The sequence below is a fragment of the Cyprinodon tularosa genome, unplaced genomic scaffold, assembly GCF_016077235.1.
Source record: "Cyprinodon tularosa strain WSP-4 unplaced genomic scaffold, ASM1607723v1 ctg616, whole genome shotgun sequence".
Taxonomy (NCBI): domain Eukaryota; kingdom Metazoa; phylum Chordata; class Actinopteri; order Cyprinodontiformes; family Cyprinodontidae; genus Cyprinodon; species Cyprinodon tularosa.
In genome coordinates this window covers 188,697-203,029 of record NW_024039359.1, presented here as the reverse complement: position 1 = coordinate 203,029, position 14,333 = coordinate 188,697, and the positions used below count along the sequence as shown (strand labels likewise).

Sequence of the window (14,333 nt, the reverse complement as noted above, 5' to 3'; positions counted from 1 at the left end):
CAGCATATAGAAATAAACAGATCTGAAGGCTTAGAGGTACACAGATCTACAGCATATAGAAGTAAACAGATCTGAAGGCATAGAGGTACACATAGATCTACAGCATATAGAGGTACACATAGATCTACAGCATATAGAGGTAATAAATATAAATCTGAAGGCATAGATGTAGACATATATTGGTACACAGATCTACAGCATATAGAGGTAGACATAGATATACAGCATATAGAGGTAAACATAAATCTGAAGGCATAGAGGAACAAATAGATCTACTGCATATAGAGTTAGACAGATCTGAAGGCATAGAGCTACACAGATCTACAGCATATAGAGGTAGACAGATCTAGAGGATATGTTTGTACACATAGATCTAGACTATATAGAGGTACACATAGATCTACAGCATATAGAGGAACACATAGATATACCGCATATAGAGGTACAAATAAATGTGAAGGCATAGAGGTACACATAGATCTACAGCATACAGAGGTACACATACATCTGAAAGCATAGATGTAGACATAGATTTATAGCATAATGAGGTACACATAGATCTACAGGATACAGAGGTAGACATAGATCTACAGCATATACAGATAAACAGATCTGAAGGCATAGAGCTACACAGATCTACAGCATATAGAGGTAGACAGATCTACAGGATATATTTGTACACATAGATCTAGACTATATAGAGGTACACATAGATCTACAGCATATAGAGGAACACATAGATATACAGCATATAGAGGTACACATAAATCTGAAAGCATAGAGGTACACAAAGTTCTACGTTATATAGAGGAAGACAGGTCTACAGGATATAGAGGTAAACATAGATCAACAGGATATTGAGGTACACATAGATCTACAGCATATAGAAGTAAACATAGATCTGAAAGCATAGAGGTACACATAGATCTACAGCATATAGAAGTAAATATAGATCTGAAAGCATAGAGGTACACGCAGATCTACAGCACATAGAGGTAAACAGATCTGAAGGCATAGAGGTACACAGATCTACAGCATATAGAGGTACACACAGATCTACAGGATATATTTGTGCACATAGATCTAGAGCATATAGAGGTACACATAGATCTTCAGCATATAGAGGTACACATACTGTAGATCTACAGGATATAGAGTCACACTTAGATCTGGAGGGTATAGAGGTACACATAGATCAGCCATGTTTGTTACGGATTGAAGGCCTGGTGCTTTACATGATTAAAATACAGGAAGATAAAACAGAATCAAAGCAAGTAGGAAAAAAAATACAATAAAATAAAATAAAAAATGCAGAAACAAAAAAGAATATTAAAAACAGTTGGATTAAAGAAAATATGTTTTAGTTGAACTGTTTAACTAGAACAGTCGAAGGCAATCCTAAACTAATGTGTTTTTAGTCTTGATTTAAAGGAACTCAGGCTTTCCGCACTTTTACAGTTTTCTGGAAGTTTGTTCCAGATAAGTGGAGCATAGGAACTAAATGCTGCTTCTCCATGTTTAGTTCTGGTTTTAGGTATGCAGAACAGGCTGGAGCCAGAAGACCTGAGTGGTCTGGAGGGTTGATACACTGATAGCAAGTCTGTGATGTATTTAGGTGCTAAGCCATTCAGAGATTTATAGACTAACAGAAGTATTTTAAAGTCTATTCTCTGAGATACAGGGAGCCAGTGGAAGGACTTTAGAACTGGGGTGATGTGCTCTACTTTCTTAGTCTTAGTGAGGACACGGGCAGCAGCGTTCTGGATCAGCTGCAGCTGTCTGATCCACTTTTTAGGCAGACCTGTGAAAACACCGCTGCAGTAATCAATTCGACTAAAAATAAACACATGGATTAGTTTTTCCAGATCATGCTGAGACATTAGTCCTTTAATCCTGGAAATGTTCTTCAGGTGATAGAAAGCCGACCTTGTAATTGTCTTTAAATGCTTTTGGAGGTTCAAGTCTGAATCCAGCACTACACCTAGATTTGGGGCCTGATCAGTGGTTACTAGCTGAAGCGACTGAAGCTGTGTGCTAACTTTAGATCTCTCCTCTATTGGTCCAAAGATTATTACTACAGTTTTGTTTTTATTCAGTTGAAGAAAATGATGACACATCCAGACATTGATTTCTTCTAAGCATTTCCTCAGTGCTTGAATTGGTTCATAGTCACCTGGTGACATGGTGAGGTAAAGCTGTGTGTTGTCTGCATAGTTATGGTAGCTGATGTTGTTGTTTTTTATTAACTTAGCCAGAGGGAGCATGTAGATATTGAATAGGAGGGGACCCAGGATGGACCCTTGGGGAACCCCATATGTGATTTTTGTCATCTCAGATGTTAAGTTGCCTACTGACACAAAAACGTCCCTGTCCTTTAAGTATGATTTAAACCAGTTGAGAGCTGTACCAGAGAGGCCGACCCAGTTTTCCAGGCGCTCTAACAGGATGGAGTGATCGACAGTATCGAATGCTGCACTGAGGTCCAATAGTACCAGCACTCTGGTTCTTCCGCAGTTTGTATTTACCGTATACGGATGTCATTAAACACCGTCATAAGGGCGGTCTCTGTACTGTGGTGAGCACGGAAACCTGACTGGAACACGTAAAAGCGGCTGGTCATATCTAAGAAAGTGTTTAACTGTTAAAACACTGCTTTTTCAATAATCTTACTGATAAAGGGGAGGTTTCATATGGGCCTGTAGTTCTGGAGTAGTAGTTTGTCTTAACTGTTCTTTTTCAGCAGTGGTTAGATGTTTGCTGTTTTTAGGGAAAACACCTGACAGAAAGGACGTGTTTATTATCTGAGTCAAATTAGATGCTATGACAGGCAAAACTTTTTTAAAGAAAGCTGTGGGTAGAACATCAAGGCAGCAGGAGGAGGAACTTAGCTGCTGAATGATTTCCTCTAAGCTTTTATAGTTTATTTGGCTGAATTGGGACATTTGGTCAAGATCAATTCCAGTTGGAGACAACTTTGGTACTGAACTTGATATGGATGTATAAACTGATCCTCTGATCTTTAGGATTTTCTCAGTAAAGAAATTAGCAAATTCATTGCAGGCCCTGGTGGAGTTGAGTTCAGGAGCCACAGGCACAGGAGGATTTGTTAGCTTTTTGACTGTGGCAAATAACGCACAAGTATTATTAATGTTCTTGTTAATGATTTCAGAGAAGAAAGATTCTCTTGCATTTTTCAGTTGTAAGCTATATCTGTAAAGTCTCTCTTTATAGTGTCATAGTGAACCTGGAGTTTCGTCTTTCTCCACCTGCGTTCAGCTTTTCGACACTCCCTTTTTTCCCTTCTAACTGCTGGAGCATTTTTTCTTTCCGGAAAAGATTTTCACTTTAATTGGAGCAATGCAGCTAATGATGTCTGAGACTTTAGACTGAAAGTTATCTACTAGCTCATCTACAGAGTTGCAGCCCAAGGTTGAAGTAGCAGAGTAAGCTTGAATAAAAGTTTCTGTGGCATTTTCCTTAAAGGTGCGTTTTCTTATGATGTCCCTTTGGCTAAACGAGTCCCTGGAAATGATGTCCTCAAAGGTAACAGAAAAGTGATCGGATAGGGCAACATCAGTAACACTGACTTTAGAAATCTTCAGACCTTTAGTGATGATCAAGTCTAAAATATGTCCCTGTTTGTGCATTGGTTGTTTAACATGTTGAGTTAAACCAAAGTTTCTCAGTCTGTCACACAGTTCTTTTGCACTTCTGTCTTCAGGGTTGTCAACTTGAAAATTAAAGTCTCCCACAATAATTAAACAGTCATAATCAACGCATATCACAGACAGGAGGTCACTAAAATCATTTAAAAAGTTTGACGTGGACTTAGGAGGCCTGTAAATATTTAGAAACAGGTTAGTTCTATACCTTCTGGGTCTGTGAGGTCCAGAACCCAGTTCAGTGGGACCTTAGAGTCCAGTTTGGCCCCTGGATGTGTTCCTACCTTCACCCCCCTTTGAACCACAGGGCGTCACCATCTTTATTTAGACTCCAGGAAAACAATAGAGTCCAGGGAGGTCTACATCCTGACCAGCCCCGCCCTCTTTCCTGAGCCCAAACAATGCCTGCAGAACCGGACCAAACCAGCTGTTCCTTTCAGGATGAGTGGGCTTCCTGCAGGGAGCCATATGTTTAGGAAGGTTCCAAGGGCCCTTGAAAGAGGGGCCCCCATAAAGATATGTTCTGCTATCTTTGTTTAAAAAATTATTTTTGATAAATAAGTTATCTTTCAGCAGTAAGCAGCAAAACAAAGCATGAATAAATGGACTAACCCACCCCATCAAAATGAAAGAATGGTTTGGTCCGCAGGTCCTATCTTGGTGCATCAGGTCCCGTCTGAGCAGCAGTTTGCTGATTCAAGGACCTTAGCGCCACGCGTCCTTTTGAAACCATAAGGATAAAGACTTGTTACCTTAGTAACGATTGATCACTAACTGGTTAAAGGAATATAAGCTAACTATGTGCTGGATACAACTAATAGCTGTCAACAATGGGTGGTGAGGTTGGTCAAGGACCCAGAAGCAGAGATGAGTAAAGCTGAGATGAGTTCTGACAGATTTAGTTGAAGAACCCAGGAAACAGAGGCAGCAATCCAGAAATCCAATTTAAAGGGTTAAACAAACCAAAAACCATGGAGACATCAGAGGAAGACGAGCCTGAAGAGCCAGCGAGAGACGAGCTGAAAAGAAGTACAGCAACGACAAAGAACCAGCGCTGAGTGAATGCAGAGCTGGAGTATATAAGGAGAACAGAGCAAAGGATGAACTAATGAGCTGAATAAGGAGCAGGTGTGGGTGGAACTGGCATGAAGGAATCCAAGGGGAAAGAAAACAAGCACCAGGGGGCAGCAGAGAGAAACTAAAGAATGCTTGAATATGATGGAAAATAAATCAAAGAACAAGACAGAACAAGACAGAACAACAGAAAACAGAAAACTCAGAGTCACGACAAACTGGACGAACCATAACAGTAGCTTTGTTTTTTATTTTCCAGGGAATTTAAAGCAGGAATAATCCAGCATTTAACGAGCCTCTAGTGAGCCACAACCAATCACATCATTGACCCGACAACTTTCTGTCGTTTGTACCGATGCGTAAACAACTTTTAACGTCAAACTTTTAGTTTTTACGGGTTTCAGACACTAAATGAGCAGCAGCTGAGCAGTTGATGAACATTTCTATCCTTAAATGCAGCAGTGATCAAATGTAAACAGCTTGGAGAAAAAAACACGTTGACAAATATATATGGTGCAAAAATGCAGCAGAACATGCAGCAGAACACTCCAGCGCCAGAGTGTTAATCCAGTTATGGTTAGCGACGCCTGAGCCAACCAGCCTGTCTGATTCTCTGACTCCCCTGAAACCTGAACTTGAACCTAATCAGTTGTTTGTCTTGTCTGCCTCTTAGGAAGAAACCTGACTGAACCCTGGAACTCTGGAAGAGTTTCCTCTGCTGAAATCTGCCTGCCGGCTCTCAGGAGCTCATCTGAAGAAACTAACCGTCTGAACCTGCCTGCCCGCCCTCAAGAAGAGCATCGGAAGAAAACTCTGGATCTGAACACTGATAAGTCTGAAGTCGAGCCCTGCCGTTGCTTAGCCTTCTGCCAAGTTCTAGCCTCTGGACCCACCTGGTTCCCTCCCTCAGCTGCTAAACCAGAACCATGTCACAGGTACAAACCTGCAAATTTTCTCTGGCAAAGATCTACCGCATACTGGCTAACCTATCTGTCCCTCTCTACAGAGAACTCTGTGTGACCAGTCCCAGATCTGTTTCTCTGCAACATTCATATAACCTTGTGTTTATTTCAACAAACAGTCAGACTTTTCATCTGCCTCAGTTGTGTTCTGCATGTGGGTTAGAAATCTGAATCCCATCATGACAGTGAGGGATCATTGATGATGTCACGGGGCATGCAGCGCTGGGATGAAATGTCTTTCATGGAGGGAAATGTCAAATTGTTTCTCAAGCAGTTTAACAAACATCATCCTTTGCAGTAGAATGAAGCAGCGGTTCGTCTATTCCAGGATTTGGTCCTGAGAAAATGGAAACCATGAAAGGAAAATGCTTGAAGTCCTGAGAAACTGAAGATGGTGTGTTGATGGAAGCTGTCAGTCAGTGTAGTTATGATGGGCGGAGCTTCTTTAGATTGCAGCTTCTAACTGATAAAGTCTTTGTTCCAAAACATAAAGAGCAAATCCCAGAAACATAAAAAACTTGCTAGTTTGTTATTTCAAACATATTCAATATAATGATCACTAAGGACTTTGAATGCTTAACCAATTACATGACTGATGGTGTTGGTAGATGCTTTGATGAAGAGCAGCAGCATAAATATAAATTACTCTATACATCTTCCATAGTTCCCCTGCTGCCTTCTGCAAACAGCTCAGTAAATGAAGGGAGTCCATTGCTAGCGGGGTGAGAATATCTCACCTTACGGCGCAGGAGGACCAGGGTGTCAGAACCCAATCTGTGGGGAGGCCAAGGTTTTTCTCCTGGAAGGAGATTCAGGTTTGCAGGTTTAGCTGTTTTCCTGGGAGGGGTTATGCTTATATGTAAACTAATGAGGCTTTTGGTCGTGTTTCTGTGGGAAAAGTTGACTACTGTGTTCAAAAGACGCCGCGGGACGTCAGGACGCCCACTTAGCTTCACCATAGGACACAATGGACTGCAATGCTAATTCGGACAACAAGGATGTTGTAAATGGGATTATTATCATTAATAATGAGCATGCTGACCCCCCACCGCCACACACACACAGATACTCGTTCTGCTATATGTAGTGAGGACCATGAGCTGACTCCCATTGACTTCCATTGATTTTCAGTCATTTTCAGCCCTTTCTATGCCTTAACCCTAAGCATTACCAATGCATACCTAACCCTAACCCAATGACACCTTAGCCCTAAACATATCCATTAGCAAAATAGCTTGTAAGGACCAGCAAAATGTCCTCACTTTGCAACAACTGGTCCTCAGTTGATGGTGAAACTGGAAAAATGGTCCTAACTCTGAGGGCTAGACTGATACACACACACTTCTGTTATATATAAGATGTCCAGGTCTAATTAAAGTATGGAAACCGATGTTCTGTGAAGCAACACTCTGTCTCCTGTCTGCTCCTGCACTTGTAATTCTTTACTATCAGGTAGTGCACAAACTGTAGTTAAAAGCCTTCAGCTGATCCAAAATGCTGCAGCCAGAGTTCTGATGAAAATGAAATAGAGAGATCATATCTCGCCTATCCTGGCTTCTCTTCATTGGCTTCCTGTTAAATCCAGAATAGAATTTAAAATCCTCCTCCTCACATATAAAGCCTTAAATGGCCAAGCTCCATCTGATATCAGAGATCTGATTGTTCCTTATGTTCCTAACAGAGCACTTCGCTCTCAATCTGCAGGTTTACTAGTGGTTCCTAGAATTTCTAAAAGTAGAATGGGAGGCAGACCTTTTAGTTATCAGGCTCCTCTCCTGTGGAACCAACTACCAGTTTTAGTCCGTGAGGCAGACACCCTGTCTACTTTTAAGGCTAGGCTTAAAACTTTCCTTTTTGATAAGGCTTCTAGTTAGAGTGGCTCAGGTTATCCTGAGCTATCTCTATAGTTCTGCTGCTATAGGCTTAGACTGCTGGAGGACATAGGGGCCCCTTTTCATCATTCTATCTCTATTCTCCCACTCTGCAGAATCTGTTAGTTCAATCTCTAATGTTCTGCTCTCTCTGCTTTTTCTCATAGTAGCTTCATCTGGTCTGTTCCTGTTTGGCTGTGACTCCATCCTGGAGAGAAATATCAGCTGTGCTGCTGCCATCAACACCTTTGTTTCTAGATGTTGGAGCTTGGCCTGTTTTCCAGTGTAGTCCTGTTTCTCTGACTGTGACTAACTGGATGTGCTCTCTTCATCCTCTGACATGGAGCTGGCTCTGAGGTCGTCTGCCTGGCTGTGTGTTTCCTGGACGGGGCCGCCTGTGGAGCTGGTTGACAGCTGCCTTTTGTATCTATGCTTCTTTTTCTATGTCTGCTTCTGTCTCCTTGAACCCCAGTGGGCCTCAGCAGATGGCCGCTCACACTGAGCCCGGTTCTGCTTGAGGTTTCTTCCTGTTCAAAGGGAGTTTTTCCTCTCCACTCTCGCTACAAGCATGCTTAGTGTGAGGGATTGCTGAAGAGTCAATGAGTCGATGCAATCAGCAGGTTTTCCTTAGATAGAAAACGTTGAATCAATCTGACTGGATGGTCTGGTGAACTGGAAAGTGACCTGAGATGACATGATGTTAAATTAGAGCTATAGAAATAAACTGAGGTGTTTTGTGGTTTTTGATCAGCAGGTTAACAGGCGAGCTCCATGTTTCCTCTACTTCTCTGTGACACAGAGTCAGAGTTGGGCAGCGGTCTCCATGGTGATGGACAGTGAGCGTGACTCCCTACGTGTTAATGTAGCCACCAAAAGGTGTTGCCAATGCACCTTCTACCCTGTTACCATTCCATGTGCTATTCTCTACTGTTTCTGGTTACTTCAAATATGTAAACAATGCTTCAAACATTGGTTGCCCTGACAACCCACCAGCCCTCAGCCAGGATAGGAGAGATATGATCTCTCCTATCCTGGCTTCTCTTCATTGCTTCCTGTTAAATCCAGAGTAAAATTTAAAATCTTTCTTCTGAAATATAAATGACTGAGCTGTGTCGGACGCACATTAAGGTCCACTGCACAGGATGCACTTCTGCTCATTCATTTCCTAACCAATAAGGACCCTTAAAGCAAAGTGGAAGTGTGTCAGCAGCCGCCATGATGATGGCCGGGTTCCAGTGATCCAGTGATGCTGGCAGAGGAAACAGGAAGCTGCATTTCCTCTGACAAAGGGAGCTCAGGTGGTAGATCAGCACTACGCCAAGAGAGCAGACCTCTGCAGACCTCATGTTCTCCAACAGAGCAGACCTCTGCTGACCTCATATTCTCCCAGAGAACAGACCTCTGCAGACCTCATGTTCCCCTAGAGTGCAGACCTCTGCTGACCTCATGTTCTCCCAGAGAGCAGACCTCTGCAAACCTCATGTTCTCCAACAGAGCAGACCTCTGCAAACCTCATGTTTTCTGAGAGAGCAGACCTCATGTTCTCCCAGAGAGCAGAGCTCTGCAGACCTCATGTTCTCCCAGAGAGCAGACCTCTGCAGACCTCATGTTCTCCCAGATAAGAGACCTCTGCTGACCTCATTTTCTAGAGAGCAGACCTCTGCAGACCTCATGTTCTCCCAGATAACAGACATCTGCTGACCTCATGTTCTTCCAGATAACAGACCTCTGCAGACCTCATGTTCTCCTAGAGTGCAGACCTCTGCTCCCCTCATGTTCTAGAGAGCAGACCTCTGCAGACCTCATGTTCTCCCAGAGAGCAGACCTCTGCTGACCTCATGTTCTCCCAGATAACAGACCGCTGCAGACCTCATGTTCCCCTAGAGTGCAGACCTCTGCTGACCTCATGTTCTCCCAGAGAGCAGACCTCTGCAGACCTCATGTTCTCCCAGAGAGCAGACCTCTGCAAACCTCATGTTCTCCAACAGAGCAGACCTCTGCAAACCTCATGTTTTCTGAGAGAGCAGACCTCATGTTCTCCCAGAGAGCAGAGCTCTGCAGACCTCATGTTCTCCCAGAGAGCAGACCTCTGCAGACCTCATTTTCTAGAGAGCAGACCTCTGCAGACCTCATGTTCTCCCAGATAACAGACATCTGCTGACCTCATGTTCTCCCAGATAACAGACCTCTGCAGACCTCATGTTCTCCTAGAGTGCAGACCTCTGCTCCCCTCATGTTCTAGAGAGCAGACCTCTGCAGACCTCATGTTCTCCCAGAGAGCAGACCTCTGCTGACCTCATGTTCTCCCAGATAACAGACCGCTGCAGACCTCATGTTCTCCTAGAGTGCAGACCTCTGCTGACCTCGTGTTCTAGAGAGCAGACCTCTGCAGACCTCATGTTCTTCCAGAGAGCAGACCTCTGCTGACCTCATGTTCTCCCAGATAACAGACATCTGCTGACCTCATGTTCTCCCAGATAACAGACGTCTGCTGACCTCATGTTCTCCCAGATAACAGACGTCTGCTGACCTCATGTTCTCCCAGATAACAGACCTCTGCAGACCTCATGTTTTCCTAAAATGCAGACCTCTGCTCACCTCATGTTCTAGAGAGCAGGCCTCTGCAAACCTCATGTTCTCCCAGAGAGCAGACCTCTGCTGACCTCATGTTCTACCAGATAACAGACCTCTGCTGTCCTCATGTTCTCCCAGATAACAGACCTCTGCTGACCTCATGTTCTCCCAGATAACAGACCTCTGCAGACCTCATGTTCTCCTAGAGAACAGACCTCTGCTGACCTCATGTTCTCCCAGATAACAGACGTCTGCTGACCTCATGTTCTACCAGATAACAGACCTCTGCAGACCTCATGTTCTCCTAGAGCGCAGACCTCTGCTGAACTCATGTTCTAGAGAGCAGACCCCTGCTGAACTCATGTTCTAGAGAGCAGACCCCTGCAGACCTCATGCTCTCCCAGATAACAGACCTCTGCAGACCTCATGTTCTCCTAGAGAACAGACCTCTGCAGCATTCATGTTCTATAGAGCAGACCTCTGCTGAACTCATGTTCTATAGAGCAGACCTCTGCAGACCTCATGTTTTCTGAGAGAGCAGACCTCTGCAGACCTCATGTTCTCCTAGAGAGCAGACCTCTGCTGACCTCATGTTCTAGAGAGCAGACCTCAGCTGAACTCACGTTCTAGAGAGCAGACCCCTGCAGACCTCATGTTTTCTGAGAGAGGAGACCTCTGCAGACCTCATGTTCTCCCAGAGAGCAGACCTCTGCAGACCTCATGCTCTCCCAGATAACAGACCTCTTCAGACCTCATGTTCTCCTAGAGAGCAGACCTCTGCTGAACTCATGTTCTAGAAAGCAGACCTCTGCTGACCTCATGTTCTCCCAGAGAGCAGACCTCTGCAGACCTCATGTTCTCCCAGACGGCAGACCTCTGCTGACCTCATGTTCTCCCAGATAACAGACCTCTGCAGACCTCATGTTCTCCTAGAGAGCAGACCTCTGCTGAACTCATGTTCTAGAAAGCAGACCTCTGCTGACCTCATGTTCTCCCAGAGAGCAGACCTCATGCTCTCCCAGATAACAGACCTCTTCAGACCTCATGTTCTCCTAGAGAGCAGACCTCTGCTGAACTCATGTTCTAGAAAGCAGACCTCTGCTGACCTCATGTTCTCCCAGACAGCAGACCTCTGCTGACCTCATGTTCTCCCAGAGAGCAGACCTCTGCAGACCTCATATTCTACAGGGCAGACCTCTGCAGATCTCATGTTGTCCCACAGAGCAGACTTCTGCTGACCTCATGTTCAAGAGAGCAGACCTCTGCAGACCTCATGTTCTCCCAGATAACAGACCTCTGCAGACCTCATGTTCCCCTAGAGTGCAGACCTCTGCTGACCTCATGTTCTCCCAGAGAGCAGACCTCTGCTGACCAGAACGCGCTTTTAGGAAATCCTATACACTACTGTTTATGCTCTAAAAACATTCTAAATGACTTCGTTTCGAGTAAATTCTGGATGCTACCCACTCAGGACACTTGGAATACATTGGACGAGCAGTATGGAGGAATATTGACATGCATTTTGTGGACTTTTATGGACCTTTCTGCCTCGGGCACCATAGACCTCCATTATTTGAATGTCAGCAGACAGCAAGAAGCCTCCCAGATCTCCAGATGCATTTGAGTTATCAAAAAAGTACTCCAGAGTGTTGTTCAGCATTTGGGTGAGTAGAAAATGAAGGCTAATGATGTTTTGATTGTACTATTCCTTTAAAATGCGTCCTTCTTTTTGCCGATTTGAAAGATGGGTCCGATGTATCCTCGCTATCCTTGGTTTTCCCAGGATTCATTGTGAGACCAAGCAAGCCGTGATCTGAGGAAAGGTTACTTGGCGCCGAACAGTGGTGAAAATTGGAAGTTCAGTTTAATATAATCCAGTCTGTGAATAGTTCTGTCTGAAGTTAATGAAAATAGTTGTTTTAATGGTTATTGAGTCAGATATGTGGCGGTAATGTTTGATTTATCTAAAGGTTTTAATCTGTTACTGTGTAAATGGGTTTGGCTGGAATTTAAGGACAGATTCTAATATATCTGCAGTGTGGGGACTATAAATCTGATAGGATTTTTTATTGCTGTTTTGCACAATATGCTTAACTAAGTATTTTTTGTTGTTGAATATTAGAGATTTTGCAGATATATTTTTTATACATATATTGTTTAGATTTACTTATATCTTTCTACCCCTTTTATAGAATAGAATAGAAAATCTCTTTATTTTCCCACAATGGGCAAATTTACAGCAGCAGAAAGATTATTGAAAATGGTCACACAAATGTGGACCTTAGAAAAATGTCTAAGAATAACATAATAGTGAAGAGTTAAAATATTGATAAAATACTGTAAATTGTTTTAACAATATAAAACTGCTCACCTCGAGAATAAATAACTAATATGTAGCTATGGACATTTTTCCAGTAATGGATATTTGAAAATAGCAGCAACATCAGATGTGCAGAATGACAGCAGCAGGTTATTTAACTGACTAAGGTTTCTATCATTACATTTGGTTTTATCTGTTCCTGCTCCCTCTATTTGGAACCTTTATTCCACTCTGGATTCTCATCAGTCTTTGTTCACTTTACAATAAAAAATAAATAAATAAACAAACAGTTTTGTAAACTTCGATATTCATTCTTTTCCTGCTTTGTGTGTCATCTGTCACGGTTGCTAAGCAACAGAGCATACGGCTGTAAAACCCGCCGTAGGGTAGACCTGCTAGAATTCACAGACTAAACTCTTCCGGTCTCCTTATTTTCACGGACTTCCAAGGATCCAGTCTAGGTAGACCGCGTCCTTGGAGGATGCAGCCCATGAATTCTAACACAGCCCTTGTGTTGGCCTCCTAAATGAGCCAGGATGTGGATCTACGTCACTCCAGCCTCTCAAACGCACCATAATGTGCTGACGTAGATCCTGGCCTCTGATTGGGTAAATCACACCATATCTCAAATGTAGACCAATCACAGTGGCTGTAGCCATTATCACTGAGAACCATTCCTTGCTCTGCTGCTCTTTGACATGTTGAGGATTTACACAAATCAATGTTAGCCTTACGGATTTAAATATTTATTTTTCTACTTATTAATGGAAAGAAAAGGTAATGAACAATAATGATAAACAATTCAATTTATATATTTCTAATGTTATATATTTCCATTAATAAAAAACGCGTTTTTGTTTGGACTTCCGGCTCTCCGTAGAAATTTTTCATTCATTGGGGCCAATGCTAGCCTGCTAGCATCTGTTAGCATCCAGTGGAGCCGGGTCTCTGTTTACATGGCTGTCTCTCTTCTCTCAGACTGAGAGCCGGCTTCAGGTCGCACGCAGAGCCGCCGAAATCCGCCGGAAGTGCCGGTGTCAGAGCTGCAGGTTGCTGTGATGGTGGACTATGAAGCTAAAGCTAAGGCGGTGGCAGACTGCCTGCTGAGCTACCGGAGGGATGAGTCCGGCTGGAAGGTCTGCCGGAAGTCGGTAAATATGTTTCCGTCTGGGTCTGATGGTTCCGATCGCTGCTGGGATGAATCCAGAACCGGGTGACACCTTCATCCAGTCTACATAGACCTCCCCCCTAATACCGGTCCTTCAGGGTCTGCTGCTCGGGTCTCATCAGGAATCAGGCTCTGAACTGGGTGTCCTGGTCCTGGTTCTCTTCTGGTTCTGTCCTGTTCTTCTGGTTCTGTCCTGGTTCTGGTTCTTAACAGATGATCTACCCACCTCTAAATGGCTGGTCTGTCTGGTTCTAGATGGTTAATATAGAACCGTGTTTGCTCAGTATGAGGAAAGTAGAAGTTCTAAACATGGCTGGTCTTTCTGGTTCTAGATGGTTAATATAGAACCGTGTTTGCTCATTATGAGGAAAGTAGAAGTTCTAAACATGGCTGGTCTGTCTGGTTCTAAATGGTTAATATAGAACCATGTTTGCTCTGAGGAACGTAGACGTTCTAAACATGGCTGGTCTGTCTGGTTCTACATGGTTTATATAGAACCGTGTTTGCTCATTCTGAGGAACGTGGACGTTCTAAACATGGCTGTTCTGTCTGGTTCTAGATGGTTAATATAGAACCGTGTTTGCTCAGTCGGAGGAACGTAGACTTTCCAAACATGGCTGGTCTGTCTGGTTCTAGATGGTTAATATAGAACCGTGTTTGCTCAGTCTGAGGAACGTGGATGTTCTAAACATGGCTGGTCTT

General features: G+C 43.5%; 1 protein-coding gene across 3 annotated transcripts in view; it reads left to right on the top strand.

Annotated features, from left to right (window-relative positions):
• Positions 1-14,333, top strand: part of stard5 (StAR-related lipid transfer (START) domain containing 5) — a 30,826-nt gene that overhangs the window by 1,300 nt on the left and 15,193 nt on the right. The window contains exons 1-2 of one of the 3 annotated variants that reach the window (XM_038307638.1): positions 13,081-13,240; positions 13,442-13,614. In XM_038307638.1, coding sequence (XP_038163566.1) covers positions 13,522-13,614 — 93 coding nt within the window. In that variant the 5' untranslated portion in view covers positions 13,081-13,240; positions 13,442-13,521. Of the gene's footprint in view, positions 1-5,409; positions 5,672-13,080; positions 13,241-13,336; positions 13,615-14,333 lie in introns of those variants that run through there. The other 2 variants (XM_038307641.1, XM_038307640.1) reach the window with 2 other exon arrangements.